This window comes from Anticarsia gemmatalis, chromosome 13 (assembly GCF_050436995.1).
Source record: "Anticarsia gemmatalis isolate Benzon Research Colony breed Stoneville strain chromosome 13, ilAntGemm2 primary, whole genome shotgun sequence".
Lineage (NCBI taxonomy): Eukaryota > Metazoa > Arthropoda > Insecta > Lepidoptera > Erebidae > Anticarsia > Anticarsia gemmatalis.
This window is the reverse complement of record NC_134757.1, coordinates 2047037-2065060: the sequence shown is the minus strand read 5'-3', so window position 1 is coordinate 2065060 and position 18024 is coordinate 2047037. Positions and strand designations below refer to the sequence as shown.

The following is an 18024-nucleotide window of genomic DNA, read 5'->3' as shown; positions in this document are numbered from 1 at the left end:
ACGCTTCTAATGTAAAGTTTAGTTTTAAGAATTAGAGCAAGTATTACTAGCTGCTATACTGTCAGTTTCTATAGCACCACTCCATCCCAAAAACAATGCTAAATATATATTTTGTATGTTCAAAAGTTTCATTTTTTATAATATTATATGTTTGTCCATCCAGTTGTCTATGGAGTTAGAAACAGAATGGCTGTCGAAACAGTCCATGTCTGGTGACGCAAAGGCGCTCGGCGGGCTCATGAGACAAGTGATGCAGGACATCAACAGTAGAAGAATGTGCACGCTTACTGGTAAATATATGATTATATTAATAGCTTGTAAAAACTATAGCTTGTTAAATGTAATTTGAGTGAAACGTTGCGAAAATGTACCGTACAAATAAATACGACTAATAATAATACGACTTTTCTAACTTAATATTAATTTCTGTATTCTATAGCTAGATTCTGTACAACTATCGACTACCGATAACCTAGCTATGGATAAATTTTACACGAAAATCTATTTAGCGCGTCTACCGGGCTCCGTTAAATGTTAAACTGTCGATAATACTGACTGTATAGAATTGTGCTACTGCTTTATTCCCAATACTCAATACGTAATCTTTAAAGAAGAAGAAAAGTTTCCTAAATATGCCGTGTGTTGGGTTGATAGAAGATTTTTGTACCTGCAACGGTACAACCCGTGGCATCTAAGATTAAAATAAGATTGCTAGATTAATGTTCACGTGGAAGCCATAACTGGTAATGGATTAGTCAACAATCCGATTGTGATTCAACAATGTATCAGGATATTATGGATAAAACGACAGGTTTTCTGCGGTTACATTTGACGTTATACCCGTATAAACTCGTAAACAAATAAATATGTAGGCGAAAACATCGATTAGTCACATTCACAAGCTATCGTTATGTCGTTCGGCCATCTGCTGTTGTTTTCATTCCGCACATGGTTTTAATATTAAAACAAGTGTAATTTTACATTTTTGTTTAGTAAAGGTCCGATCGACCTTCAAGGGCGTAGGGCCTTTACATCCGACTGTAATAACATAGCATGTTTTTTATAACATCAATAGTTAATACAACGCTTCAAACAAAAGTCTAACAATTATACATTACTCTTTGTTCCTTGTCGACATAAATAATAATAAAATCAAACAATAGCCGAATGATCAATAAAAAAATCCTTATCGCCTCTTTATTGTAATTAAAATTAATTTTCCTCCTCCTTTATCGGAAACCATAGTCATTATTTACCAAAGGGACTTTTCTAAACACGCGCTGTAAATAGGAAAACCCTATTGTTTTAATAGTGTCCTTGGAATAAAAACTAATACCTAATCTATAAAAATATCTACAAAAAAGAGAAAAATTCTTAAGTTAACATTATACAACGCTATCGCAATAATATTCTGCAACCAATAAAAATATTATCGAAAAGTCGCAGGCAAACAAAAAGTCATAAATAATTATGTTGCCATTTAAAACTTTACCCTGAATGCGGGTAAATTTCAAACGGATAGAATAGATTAAATCGCTTTTTACTTTGCTGAAACCTTTATTATAGTTACGTATATGTTTACCTTGGCAACGCTAGCAAAATAAACATATTGTTACTAAGTCAATTGCCCAGTATAAAATGAACCATAAATAAAGTTATTTCAGTATCATTGCAGTCATTTCAGGGCTCTGATTAAATTGGTCATCAAACAATAGACACTTAGTCATAAATTATCAGCTGTCGCGAACCTACACTAATCGAATAAATAAATACATAGAGATAAATCGAGTCGAATATTTTCTCGAATTATTTTTCCTTGTGCGTTCAAAAACTATTTTATTTATGCAAATGGTAATTTAACTGCTGGTCGTCAAGGACTTTTTACTCATATGTATTTTTTTTTTCTTTAGGCTGATTGTGTAATATTAATGTAATTTGATAAAAAAAGACTGACACGGTATATTATACTAGCGCTAGCCCGCAGCTTCGACGGCGTGAACTTTTCTAACGTTTTCGCGTTTTCATTTAGAACAAACCATAAAATCATCAAACATTGTAGCCTTTATATTATTCATAACATATACATAATACTGTATAGTTATACCCAAATCTGTTCAGTAGTTTTTTCATGAAATAGCAACATACATACATCCGTTCATCCTTACAAACTTTTGCATTTATAATATTAGTCTCATATTTGTGGAAGCATCATTTTATTGGTAACATAAACCTATTCTGTTGATAAAAACGTATTTAAAAACATAGAGAACCTCATTTATCGTGATACCGCTGCTCAGTACCGGTAAAACTGTATTTTTTAAGCCACTGACCTTGGTCAACAAGTTCCATAGAGCCTATTTGCATAAACTAATGGAATAAAAAAACATTTAACATGACATGAGTGGTCGTAATTATAAAAAGCCTAACACACGCATGTTTCTTATGATTGACGTAGCTACATATTCAAAATAAACAGTTAATGTATAATATAAAAACTCTTTCATATTTTAAGGCCAAAGAGGTCCATTTGAGCGTAATTTGTTTCGACTTTTTTAGGTTCACAAAAACGGGAGGTGTTATTTTGATCCTACCCACTGTTAATATCGGGGTTAATAAAAAGTCTAATATCGTCGTCCAGGTTTTCAGAATAAATTTACGAGTCGTTTCAAGTTACCTACCGTATTTTTTATCTACATTGTAGGGACAAGACTAACCCCCGGTTTCTGAGGTACATTTAGAAGTAGTTTAACTATTCAATAGCGTTTAAACTTATATAAACATCACAGTTTGAATAGATAAACTACCGCTAAATGAGCCTCAGAAACCGGGGTTAAAAGGTGTACATAAAAAGCAGAAATAGTCTTTAAAGTAGAATAAATATTGCTATATTCGTAACTAAACTAAGTACACTTAAAAAAAATATTTTTGCTTAGAGTATCCTAAACTTGCTAATATCGAACTAACCGAAGGACGGTTTCTGACAGAAGTGTCAAAACTCGCAAATATCTCAGTTTTTAGCTCAATTTTCGTCATATTAACGTTTATTATCATTCTTTAGAGTCCGGATGCCATTCATTCTTACAATTTTCAAGGAAAATCGCTGATTCAACACATTGTTCGATAAAAATATCGATTTCTATAAAGTGTCGAACTTTTAATAATAGATTTAAAATACGTGCGTGCCGAGTTAGCAACTATTAAGTGACACTTAATAAGTGTCTGCTGGAACTGAAAAGTACTTTTTTTTGCGCTCTTAACTATATCTTATGACAAATAGTTTGTCGATTAAGTTAGGACTTATATTAACGGAAAAGTCTTTTTTTTAATGACCACTCCCGCATTAAGAATTGCTCTTGCATGGGAATCGAACCCATCGTATTGGCGTGGCGACCTAAATCACTGCGCCACGGAGGCAGTCAAGGAGTCTATGTTATTAAGTTTGTTGTGTTGTTAGCTGTTATACGTAATAATCGTCAACGCCTTGCTTAAGGCCCAACAAAAATCCCAAGTAGATTTCATTCTAAAATATCATTTTACCAACTATTAAAAGCTTAGTGACATGTTCAAAAGTTTTCCTTCCCGTTTGTCTTTCTTCTAGACTTAGTAAAGACTTATCGTATAGCAGTTAAAGGGTCAAAAGTATCCAAATACAAACGACACTTGGTCTACAGAACATTTTTCACGATATCCGTGGTGGAACCTTAGCAAAGCATGGTATTTACGTCAAAGAAGTGGTTTCTTTGACGTAAATACCATGTTATGTGCTGACTACAGTCACGATTGCAATGTTTTATGTCGATCCAGCATTGCAGTTTGTACATAAAAACGTGTTATGATTAATCACGTTTATTTTATGTGTATTTGCAGTTTTATAAATAATGACAGTCAAGTCATTTTTCTAACTCAATCGGCGAAATAAATACTTTTGACTTCAAACGAATAACTTGACAGCAAACTTTATCGAGTAGAGCGGGTTTTATGGTGTTTGATAACAAAATAAAAAACGCCTTCCTATTATTGAATGTATCAATAAAGTCATATTGACATAAATATGAGACGACACAGTTAAAAGATTCTGGTAGCATACTCCATATTGTATCCTCGAAGGGATGCAAGTTCCTCGATTCGTACCTACTTAAACAGCATAGGGGACTCGAGGTCATACCTCTTCCTCATCCCTGAAGAAAACGCTTGTTCAATAAAGCAACAGCAATTAATTACATTTAGGATATTTTATATAATACACATAGAAACAGAAGTACTCAAATTATTCGAGTAAATTACTTCGCTAAGCGCACCCCGCGAAATCAAGCGTAACTCTAAATTGTTCGCGATTGTTTAACACATTAGTACCGGCTTCTCATCTCCGTATTAATTAACATATTGCCGAGAAAACACGTTAATTTTATACTTCAATATTCAGCTAACCGTGGCTGTGTATTAGGTACTAGCTGACCCGCGCAACTTCGCTTGCGTCACATAAGAGAATCATAATTTTCCCCGTTTTTGCAACATTTTTCACTGGTACTCTGCTCCTATTGGTCGTAGCGTGACGATATATAGCCTATAGCCTTCCTCGATAAATGGGCTATCTAACACGGAAAGAATTTTTCAAATCGGACCAGTAGTTCCCGAGATTAGCGCGTTCAAACAAACAAACAAACAAACTCTTCAGCTTTATAATATTAGTATAGATATTGGATTTCACAAACCACGTCTTTCTTCGCGATGAAATATTTTCCGAAATCAAAATTACAACATAGAATAAATTGGTAATCCAGGCAGCACACAATCTATGTTCAACATAAAATTACGCCTTCTTCCCATAGAGGTAGGCAGTGAACGGTACCAGAGAACGCTACTTGGTACGATCCTTACCAACTTCCTTTGCTTCACTCTCATCCACACATCTTGTCATAAACTATACTATCTATGTGTGCGATGAAAAACTTTTCAGTAAATAGTTTTACGTCAAATAGTAAGAAACATTCATACAATCTCGCTTTTTCAGATTGTTATAGTACTTAGTATTATAGAGTTGACCATTTAATGTTCCTTGTAAATTAGTCTTGGCGAAGATTATGCGAAAAATATTGTATCGATTTTGATAAAACATAAAAGTTTGAACTCTACAGCATTCCACTTTTCCCTTTTCCTATTATTCTAACTCAGAATAATAATTCTATTTATTCTAATACTCTTTTATCTTAATTGACAACAACAAGGACCGAGTTTTACCTGCCTTCCGAAGCAAGGAGACGCCCTTCTATGGAATGACCGCGCCAAGGGTTACTTAACCCACAGATCGTTTGCCGACCGGCTAAAACTTCGTATTATGAAATGTAGAAGCAGATTTAAATGCTATGTATTGAGAACGTCATGTCTGTGGTGTCTGTCTATTGTTTGTAATACAATGTCATATTTGTGTGTCGTCAGTGCCGTGCGGTGTCTGGACTTAAAATGCGGTTTTTTATTATTGTGTTGCGTGTACAACAACTCGTGTGAGTATGTTTGGTGTCTTTCTTTTTGTTGCATTAGTCACGCATTTTTACATAAATGAAAAAAACTTTTTTTGAGTACATTAAAACTTAAACATGTTTTTGCAAAAATATTAGATGTAAGAAATGTTGCCTGCGCCTGAAGTTGTTTTTTTTAGGAATTTAATACGTTATATACTTCCAAATACATACTTATATAGATACATTAGCAACCAGGCTAAAAACAGATACTCGTGCTCATCACACAAACATTAGTCCCGGGTAGGATTAGAACTAGGGTTGCCAGATCCAGGCTGATCATTTCTTGGACAATCCCGGAAATCTCGGCCATCTGGCAACCCTAATTAGCACCTACCACACGCGACGCTATGGTTACTGCGACGAGGTGACTTTAACCACCGCGCCAAACATACAGTTAAAAAAATCAACATTGAACCAAATCTTTATTATCTAATAGTTACTAAAAATGACTAATTTCTTATTACAGCGACTATCTGATATATTCGCACGTGTTTTACAACTGACGGTCAAAACAAAAATACATTTTACAAACAAAACATGTTATTTGATAAGATATCAAATAGACTGCACTAAGCAGTTACCTGATTGTATTTGAATGAAATATAAACAATGAAACTACCTTTGTACCTACTTCTGCAGTGTTATGTGATGCCGTGTGCAAATACCTTACATGCTTAATCACTTATAGTATTTAGGTACTTAAATAGACGTTATGAAAGTAAAGTGGTGGTATAGTAGTTATATAGCGTGATTATTTAGTGTACGTGTCGTAGGTTCGATTCCCATACTTTGGTATTATTTGAGGATCTTAAATAGTTCGGTTTGGTTGTATGTGTGTTGTTCGTATGTTTGTAGAAGACACGATACAAGACAAGTTCTAAGAGCTGAAGTGGTACTGGTGAAATAAAAATATAAACTTAAGTCCCTCCCGGTCGATAATTTAAAACCTAGGAAAAGATAATAACACAAAACTTTTATTACAACAAACGGACTACTGAAACTAACCTAAAGCTTAATTATATTAGTAGGTATATTTAATAAAGGTACAGTAATTAATGTTGCCATCCCACAAAATTTCCCCAAATATTTAATTGTTTGAGCTTGAAGGACGTATTTAACGAGATGGAGTACCGTTTGCCCAAACTAATTTGAAAGTTTCATAATTCCGTCTATATTATTTAATTAGAACCGAATTTGAAATTACAAAAACTATTTCTTATTAACAAGAACCAGTAATAATTATCAGTACAAATAAACAGTCCAAACTCTCTTGATAATTTAATAAATAATTACCAAAGATGTATTTTATTCATTTTGAATTATCTTATACGTACACTAGCGGACCCGACAGACGTTGTCCTGGCTACACGTTACTAATAAATTAAAAATTAATTAAAAAACACATTGTCCAGCGGACAATATTGTGAATCTAAACCATTCTCAGATCCCCTTGAACACACACAAAAAATTTCATCAAAATCGGTCCAGTCGTTTAAGAGAAATTCAGTGACATACACACTTACAGATGAATTATTATATATAAAGATAACTCAATTCTTAAAAAAAAACAAAAACAGTTTTTAAAAACACAATCTTGAGTTGCAAACTCATTGTACATAAACCTTATCATTCTTGTCTCTTTATCGATGACTAATAAAATAATTTGTACGCGTATTTGAACATATGTAAATAATCCACATTTACATCGATCAATTATGTGCATTCAAACAAAAGATTTTGACGCAGGTGGCTCTATAAATAAAGTTACATTTACATTTAATTAATTACCCAGTTAAATGAATTGGAATGTTAATTGGGGAGTCTTTACCAATATTTATTAAGGTACAGGTGCCTTAGAAACAAGATAATTATATATTTAATATACAGACTGGCCAAAATTAACCCTTCACTGGCCAATTACCAGCCTAGGGTCTCTTCCCGGAATGAGGGAGAGTGTACGCCTTGAGTTCACCACACTGGATAAGACGCGTTTGGAACCTTGCACACTTTCAATAACTTTATTAAAGAGCTGTTAGGCTTGTAAGGCTTAATTATAATTATGATGTTTTCTTTTATTACTAAAACAAGTGATAATTGTAACTTCCTTAACTTTGAAAACTCTCTTCTACGGGCAGCGTGCGAATCGGCTTCTTGCACCTACCACTTGGCTATCATACTGCTCATACATACTCCTACACATATATTTATTGATAAATACATACTAACTACTTAAAACTATATCTGAAATAAGCTAGACGAGTCATTGTACTCGTATACATTAAGATTATCCTAAGAAGCCCTACATTTATCCTTATTATTCTTGCTTATTAGTTACCTAGATAACTTTGATAAACAAATCTATTTACGAAGGCAATAACAGCCAAATTCATTACCTCATGTATAATCTGGTAGGTAGTTATAACCTCAATACACAAGTTACCAAACATGTGCTTCAACTGACTGATAACAGTTCAAACAAAGAGATTACGGCATTGTACATAATGATAGGTAGTATATTATGTATTGATGTACTTGAGAGTACGCGTCTGTTCTTGAGAGTTGGGAACGGATTTCTTCGTTATGTCTATGTTATGTTATATTGAAATATATCCAAAATATCTAGTAGTTTTGCTACGTTTAGTATTAGTTTTGCGAAAGCAAATATTTTTTTTAATTAAGTGATATCCGAGTGGTATATAAGTTGATACCTCCCACGCGAGTGGTCACAGGTTCGAACCCGAGGCAACACACCAATGACTTTTAGTAGTTATGTGTGTATTAGAAATAATTATCACTTATTCCAACGAAAGAAAACATCGTGATGCAACCTTTCAAGCCTGAGAGTTCTTTAGAACATTTCTCGAAGGTATGCAAAGTCCCCAACCCGCAATTGGCCAGCGCGCTGGACTCGAGGCCTAACCCCTCCCTCATTACGGGAGGAGACCCTTGCCCAGCAGTGGGACATTAATGGGTTTAATTTATTATTATGTATTTATCTTTTAATTGACTTAATTTATAAATACCTATGTCTTTCGATACGGCACCATTCTTTCAGTCAGTTGTTTTCATGATCCAATGAAAGTATATTAAAAAAATACATAAGTATGAAACATGTCTGGCTGATAAGAGTCTGTGATACAAAGTAATTACAACATATAAAATAAATATAGTCACAATATTGTTTATATTCAGTTATCTCGCTGAGATTAGCTATCAAACTTCTGTTTACACTGTACTCTGTAACGACTGTCTAGATTTGAGGTTATCTCGCTAATTGTTGTTTTATTATGTTGTTGGATAGCAACAATGTTGAGGAAATTACATAATGAATTTAATAAATAACTCTTTGGTTTATTATCTACCAAATACGATGATATTCCTACGGCTTGGAGAAGGAAAAAATCGATTTTCTTTTATTTACTTACATTACTTCTTCTTCAAGTCCCAAAGCTTGGTCAGCATAGTGGACTCAAGGCTAAGGGAGGGTCTAGCCTCCCTCATTCCAAGACGAAACCCTTTGCTAATCAGTGGAAGATAAATGGCTGGACTTATTTATTATTATAGTATAATATTTATAAAATAAATAAATAAATCAGTGAGAGAGAAATGGGTGGAATTATTTATTGCTTAGACTTTATTGTCTGTAGGTACGTTACGAATGCTGTTATTTAATATATGCTTACTGATGGTTGATGGAACAGTAGATATTTAGTACGGAAGTTAGAGGTGTCAGGTAGAGTGAGCTTCGTTGTCATGGTCACAGAATTTAAGTGATTATTTATTCCGTGTAGTAAACCCACGACAACCAACGCAAATGAAACCTTGATAGCATTGCCATGTGTCGAGAATTCCATTAAAATTTTCATAGGCAGGTGCAATTTGTTAATAATAAGGCATATTAAACGATTTCGATTAAGATATCATTATTGCGTAAAACATTACTTTACGTACGTATTTCTTCAGCCATAAGTCAGGCAGTAAAAGTTAATGCACTAGTACAAGAAACGCACGAAGGCATTAAAATTTCCGTAAAAACCGTCCTCACTTCCCAAGTCTGAAATTTTATCTCATTAGGTATATTAAAATTCGACATCTTGATCGTTGGCACTTTGGCATATCTCTAGTCTGTTCCTAACTCAGGCTATTAAAACCACTTAAATCCGTTATTTTTATCTATCCACATGCAAAATACTGTCCAAATATTGACATTACCTATGTCATCAATAATTTACAGGAAGCTACATCTATGATATAACTATTAGATACTATATCTAGCCTTGAGAGCGTCTGTCAACAGAGTGAGACGTTACGAGGCACATAAATTAAGTAAATAGCCGTATCTCATATCATTGTTATATACCAATGTCATTATTTATTGCTGTTGTGTGTGTTGCATAGTAACTGCTAATTATTATTTGCGTTCATTCTTGAAGGCAATGGTAATTTTCGTTTTCTATATAATAAATAAAGGAATATCTTTAGATATATAATCTAATATATAAAATTCTCGCGTCACAGTTTTCGTTGCCATACTTCTCCGAAACGGCTTGACCGATTTTGATGAATTTTTTTGTGCTTATCCGGTATCTATGAGAATCATACAATATTTTTTATACTCCCAAGTGACACAATTTCTTTTCAGATTTATGGGGCAAAACAACGTTGTCGTGTCAGCTAGTATCATTATAATACGTCGATGATGTTAAGCTGATATCATACCCTAAACAAAGTATTTACACTTGCTTGTATCATTCTGTAGCTATCAAGATATAAATATTGAATTTAAATATTTACTCTTATATAAAAAAAAAATCTTGATGAACTCTATCTATTGTAAACAAAGGCCTTGCACAGATTAAAGTTGCCTCGAACTATTTTAAATGCCTAAATTTATTTGCATAAAATAAAGTTTCTTAACAGGACAAAATACACTTAATTTTGGCAGATTGGACATTTTCTTACAACTTTCTTAATTTTGTCTTCAGGTAGTAGGTAGTAAATCTTGTTACTGCACTTCACAAGTCCTATTAGGTACCTATAGGGAAAACGTTTTACCGATTGTGTAAAAACCGGTAATTTTTCAGTAAACGATTAAACCAAAGTTAACTGTTGTTAGTATTTTCCCGTTATTAATCATGCGATTACGGGAAAATAAATAGAAAATGTGTTTATAAATGATATTATATGAAAATGTGTGTATCAGAGTCTCGGTGTTTCAACGTTGTTTATCTCTCGTGTTAAATATTCCAGAATTAACATAAACTGTCGCCTAACACGTTGGAATTAATTTCGATCGACGATTTACTAATAGAGAGAGCTAGTAGTTTGTTTATCCATCGATAAATAACTGACAGACGTTATCACCAGTTAACTTGCGTTTATGTGCAACTAGTGTTGATACGTCAAGCTAGGTAAGGTGAAGTGATTAGGACTATTTCTGGTGTAACATTTAATACTTAATAGCTTTGCAACATGATCATTTTAAAATGTATTATTATGTACTTACCTATTTCCCATAAGGAACGTCGTTGGGTATGAAAAGTTCTCTGAGATCATCTTAGTTTCGCTTCTTCAGAGCCGATTTTCGATTGCTTTTTCTTTAACCAGTCAAGATATATATTTCTCCTACAAAACAATCTAACGTTGAAAAAATTAGCTCTTTCCCCCGGTTTCTGAAGTACATTTAGCGGCAGTTTATCTATTCAATGCCGTTTAAAATCAAATTAAATTATTGAATAGATAAACTACCATTACATCTACTCAGAAACCGGGGGTTAGTGTGCTAGTTACATCTAGAAATTACCCAAAACATACTAAGAACAGCTAATTTAGTTATAAATTTAACTAGAAGCGTAAAACTGCCACGAAATGACTGTATCCTATATCATAATAACACACTTAAAGCTATAAATTTGATTTATATTCCACACTAGCTGACCCGCGCAACTTCGCTTGCGTCACATAAGAGAGAATCAGACATAATTTTCCCCGTTTTTGTAACATTTTTCACTGGTACTCTTCTCCTATTGGTCGTTGCGTGATGATATATAGCCTATAGCCTTCCTCGATAAATGGGCTATCTAACACTGAAAGAATTTTTCAAATCGGACCAGTAGTTCCCGAGATTAGCGCGTTCAAACAAACAAACTCTTCAGCTTTATAATATTAGTATAGATTATCATTTAATATGCGCGCTTATACAGAAGTTGTTTATGAAAGACATATTAAAAGAGTCCTTATATGGTAGCGTTATGTTATAAGGCTCTATGCTCTATGAATAGAAAAGTAAAACTTTAAAAGGTAACGTGTCTATGATACCACTATGGACCGTGTGTGAAAATGACCAGTTTGTAGGGCTGACACTAAAATTGTAATAATAATATTTTAAGTAGTAAATTAATTAATTTTTACATTGTTTATTGTTTTATATGTCTGCTCTCGATTGTGACTAGTGCCTCTGTGGTTTCGGTATATTGAAATGGGCCATGGGACTAACATTGTAAGTGGAGAAACGTGGGTGTGTTTACTACTACACTATTGCCTACATCTTCAGGTGTTATAGGAATTAAGTTGTGTATGTAAGTTGTATACCTGCGCATCGATGAAATATGATAAAAAAGTGGAAATTTGCTTCTAAATTTATCATTGTCTATACGCTAAAATAATGTTTTTTTAATGTCTGGCACAGAAAAACCCTTTTAGCTAAACTACAGGTTTGATTTATCTGTGTTTAGTCTGCTACTACTTTAGTTGAATACAAGCCTGTTACCCAACTTTTATGCGTCCGAAAGTCACGGTGCGTAATATCTTACTACCAACCCTAAAACAAGCGATAATTACTAAGTAAACAAGTAACGCAGCGAGCGAAAGCTAGTCATAATTACTGAACATGTTTAAATAACAGTGATTACTCTATCAACAGGTGTAATTTTATATACGGCGTTAGTTCCCAACTGATTGTAGATAAATGTTGCTTTTATATGTATTTACCTACTTGAAGTGAAAGTTTGTATGTATTCTAGAACTATACCTTACAAGTGTTGGTTCGAACTACATAATATTCAGAAACTCCCAGTTTTTAAATCTCAGTGTATATTTATAAAGGATCCAATGTTGATACCAATTCAAGAAAGCGTATTATTGACTCAGTGCAAAAAAAAATTGTTTATAAAAATTAGTTTCACATTTAGCAGTATGTTTGCTTAGGTATTTTATGCCATCGCACATAATAGTATGAAAAGAAATCCCATTTGAAATTGTTGCTATATCCTGCGACAGAATAATAAGTCGGTGTTAGGTATATAGAAGCTTTCTATTCATATTATATTGTATTTTTGTTTGGTAGTTTTGACCAGAAGCCCATACAAAGCCAACAATATTATACTGGTCATTTAATTTTCCTTCTTTTTCCGCATTTATTTCATCATATCTCTGGCCATATTTGTCCTGCAATTCCTTCAATACATACCCGATTACCTTCACTTGTTTAAATATAAACACTTTCTGTTGCATTTTCCTTATCGACGAAATGATTCGATCAACACATTGAAGTATAGTTATTATGTGCAATCACTCGCTAATGGATTTGTTTACTTCATTTAAATTGACTGTTATTGAATTACGGGTTATAAGTGCGTTCGGTTCCGTTTTTTTTTGCTGAAAGTACTGGGTTATGTGGGTCTCCAGGGACATTCTTTCATCCTGCCAATATTTGTCTAAATCGGCTCTGTCGTTTTGACTGAATAGACAAACAAATAAACACACTTCTGTGTGTTTAAATAATATACATCCAAATATTTTACACAGTTTTTTACAGAGTTCATTGACCTGTGGCTGCAAAGCCAGAACGTTGTCTTATTAAGTGGCAAAATACCTTTTTAAGGTTACTTATAGTTAGTTATAGGTTCTTTGAAATTGTGCTTTATCTCCTCTCGATCTGCGGACTAAAATGGTTAAAAAACGATGAAATGGAGCATTTAAACTCCCAAGCTCAAAATATTTACATTACACACTATCAACGCCTATCAAATCAAAGCGTTCCAATCTCCATGCCCTTGACATTTCTCCACTCGCTCATACATATTCAACTCACATAAACATGCTCAGAACAAAGTAGCTCTTTAATAAGATTAAAAGAGATTTACAAACGGTGACGCTGACTGTATTAACAAGGTTTTACGTTAATCCATTACTGTTTCTATGAAGCTCTAATTCGTTTTCTTGTTGACTCGACCCGCGATGTATTGAATTATTTGTTTTAAAGGAAGGATATTGAAAAGGATCTGAAAAACAAGTATTTTGATTTGATAGATTTCATTAATTGAAATGAGCTATTAGGGATAAGGACCCTAAATTATGACCTTGCAGTATACCATACTTTTGTGACCCTTAATTCCTTAGGATAATACTTAAATGCAGTTAAAACGCTGGTAAATGAGCACTTTTATGTATATACCTTCTAGTTATTATTATAATTGTATACAACATAATAGATCTAAAATATATTTCGCAAGTGTTACCGTGTCGTAAGCTTTAGCCAGATCAACGAAACGATTGTGCGAGCTGAATGAAAACAATTTCTATTTTAAGCCTGTATCGCTAGGCACACATTACCGCGATTGTATGCCTACCGTAGTTAATACGCCCTAATAAATTTTACCGATAAAATTTTATAGTTTTTCAACTGAGGAAAACTTGGTTATAAATTAAGATTAATGGAGGATATCAAGGGTAAAAATAAGCGCTTCTTGATCCTACAATATGTGGTATTTTAATCCTACGTATCTATGGGAACAGTGTATTTAAGAATTAATCTAAGTTTGTGGAAAGTTTTGATTTGTTTTGTAAGATTTCCCGCTTTGGTTTTAGATAAATCGTACATATTAAATCCTATTATAAATGCGAAAGTTTGTAAGTATGAATGTCTGTATGTTTTTTACTATTTCAGAAAAAAAAATACTGGATGGATTTTGATCCAGGATAGTCGCTTGTTGGTAAGAGGCTGGGCAAATATAGTTTGAACACTGATTATTGCGCGAAAGTAACAAATTCTCATAATACAATGTACGCAATTTATACTCTCAGTAAAACCGTAAATATCGTATACGGTTTTATATCACGCCACGCCAAGAGGCGTCGATAATTAAGTGCAATAGCGGTACACCTCTATTAATAGAGTTGCACTTTAACAAACAATAGAGATCTCGGCGTGTGAGAAACCCGAGTAAAATCGACTAGACGCATAATAGCACAAGTTTCACAATATAAATTGATACAGCTAAGTATAGTTTTTATTGCTTCTTAATGTTTAGAACTAGTGAGGTGTGGAATTTAGTCGATCGTTTAAGTATTTTTGTTGCCTGATGAGATTGTTTTTAATCATTATTTTATCCACTTATCGAAATATTTGATTCATATTGAGCAATGTTTAAAATGATTACAAGTAGTAGAGTCTAAGTAAAATAACAAATAAATCGATTAGTAACTCGTAATTTATGGGTAGTATGGGTACTATTGTCAATTACTATGCACGTAGCTAATCATTTTAGTTCTAATTCTGACTAATTCATCTGATTTTAATCTGTCCTACCCCGAAACGGGGATAAATGTAATTAATTGCGTTATTAGTTTCTTTACTAATAGTAGATTTAACACAAAGTAAGTGTGTAACTCAAAATGCGTACCATATTTAAAAAATAACTAAACACATACCAACTCGTACCTATTAGTTTCGCTTTCGACTAAATCAAATCGATTAAGTACAGCGTATCCCCTCACTAGTTGCTATCGAGTGCACTTAGCAACGAACATTTTATCGAGTTTTTGCCCACAAATAGTGTTGTTTTGTGTCCTCTCATTGTTTCGTTCACGCTCGCTTGCTGCACAAAATGTGAACGGGAATGTTAAATGTGATAAGAATTATGTTCAGTCGTTCACTCTTCGCTTAGGAATTTTGTATTCTCATTATTTACTGCATTACTGTCTTACTACAAAAATGTTGTACTCGTATGCATGTACCGTTGATCATTTCTGTAGTAGATAGGAATTTGGATACGGATATTTTCGACAATATTTCCGTATTAAAAAGATGAGTAGGCATGATAAGACACGCATTTTAAAATAACATTTAAGTTAAAATATATAATAGTAAGTCCGTAAGTGTTTTAGATGAATATTTCTATTGTTTGATTCTATAAGAATTTATGTGTTTACCAATAATAACAAGCGCAGTTTCCATTTTAAATTTTTAAATGGAGAAAGATAAGAATAGTGAAAAGACCTTTAAATTATAGCCCGCCGATTAAGTAGAACGCCTTGGAATGCACTCATTTATCTTAATTTTAGTAAAATAGTGCATTTCCAAAATACATTAGATGTATTAAACAAGCCTCCCACAGCTGCATAAGCCTGTGTCGCTGATGCTCAAAATTCTGAATTTTGAAAACCTCAGAGAGCCGGGAACCCTGCATACAAGGCTCTACTAAATTGTTGGAGTAAAGTCAACGCAAGAAAAAAGGCTGAAACTTTTTAAATTAATCCCTTTTAATTCTCAAGTACTTGTGTAAAGTTGACAATTACTTCGCATTAAACTTTCTCGTAACTTTGTTGGCAGTTTTATAAAGCGACCAGACACTGGGGCTTAAACAACCTTTTTGTTTGACTATTAGACCCTTTTTGTTATTACTTACCTTCCGCGACTTTTAATTGTAACTTCTTTGAACCTCGCAGAAGAACTGAATCGTAAATTGCTCTGTTAAAACATAATATAAAATTTAAAATTGTTATCAAACAGTTCGGACTTGAGCGAACTTATATATTTTATTATTTGAGTATTGAATATAAAATTAACATTATTTATTAATGTGATTGGAAATGATATAAGATAATCTGTGGTATTTACCTATGCTTGTTAAAAGTACGTGATTTAATAATGCCTGGATTATGAATACTAAATCAATTTCTCGACGAACGGATAAATGTCAAATAACATGACCGCAGAAATAGGATATTAATTCTGTTAAGGTATCGGTACTTAAACCAAGGTGGTGAAATACGGTAGTTGACTACCAGTCAAATCAGCTACTCTTTATAAAATGTCAAATACACATTTTAGTATAGAAAAACAGTATAGTGACGTCACAGTGTCTTATTTCGTCTGTATAAAATGAGTGCCTAATAAAATGTTTCACTCTAACTCTACAATTAAAATTTCAATATTATTTACGAAAAAAAATTGCACAGCGTGAGCATTTTGTATGAACCTTTTAAGAGTACAACTTTAATGATTTTTCGTTAACCCAGTCAACTACCCAATTTGGCATAAGTCTTTTACAAAATGTTGTTTAAAAAATACGGAATTACTCATACACTATTTTACACTAGATAATATTGTCTTTATTACAAACAGGTGTTGTATATAGTCTGCCTGTTACTATAGTACAATTTAAACACTTGACCACGCCACGTGAGTAAATAGCCGGTATTTATTCAAATGGTCTGTCAGAAAAGTCTAGAATTCTACCTTGTGGTCTAGACTTTTCGTTGAGTTATAAACTATTCAATTTATGGTTTTAGCTAGGGGACTCTATAATATAATATTGATGTCCAGTGGTTTGTATTTGCAAATACTTTTGAGTCATCAAAATGGCCATTTATAATAATACCCTACTAATTCGTCTTCCTTATACTGTTTTAAATGCGAAAGTTTGGAGTATGAATGGATGTTTGTTTCTCTTTCACGAAAAATCTACTGGACGAATTTTAGCTTAGCTTATAACCTGTATTAACACAGGATACTATACAGAAAACCTTTTCACGCGGACTAAATCGTGGGCATAAGCTATATACCGGATGATGAATCTTGTTTAGGGACAGTTTACAACTAATTAAATCAGGTTCAAAACAACCACCACGCGAAATAAGAATCGCAACGAATGCCCACATGTTTCATGAATATAAAACAATAAAATGTACATACTTGTAAAAAAAACTCCTTACACTAAGAATCTATTCGTTACATTCCGTAAATCTGTGGTATTTGTTTCATAAAGAATACAGATAATAAATGTTGTTTATTTTGTCCAACAGTGGGCACGACGACGACCCACCTGACCGTGGTGAGGGTGAACAGCGACCCCACTCCCGTCAAAGACCACCAGGTGCCCGTGTTCCTGTACAGCAGGCACTCCTTCGTCGCCGACCAGTGGGATCTCACTACTAATCAGGTAAGATTCTGACACATATGAACTTGGCAGGCAAATGTTTAGAATTAAGAAACGGTAGGAAAATGATTGGTTTTATTACAATGTTTGATACCTTTAAAATAAGGGGAAGAAAGTGGAATCATTTTATTTAGTAGTTCTTTATAATATAGGGTTAGAGTTACTTTAATCCTATTTTAATTTTAAGTGGGCAACAAGTGACATCTTCATAATATTACACATTTCTGTATTTTAGCATTCTATATGTGACTGTGTTGGTAAAGTTATAAACACACAACAATACA

At 33.3% G+C, this 18024-nt stretch overlaps 1 protein-coding gene across 1 annotated transcript in view; it reads left to right on the top strand.

Annotated features, from left to right (window-relative positions):
- The window catches only part of LOC142977906 (GATOR complex protein NPRL2-like), a 70602-nt gene that overhangs the window by 3506 nt on the left and 49072 nt on the right, over positions 1-18024 (top strand). Inside the window, exons 3-4 of the mRNA XM_076122035.1 lie at positions 164-290; positions 17607-17743. Of these exons, the coding sequence (XP_075978150.1) occupies positions 164-290; positions 17607-17743 (264 nt within the window). The remainder of the gene's footprint in view (positions 1-163; positions 291-17606; positions 17744-18024) is intronic.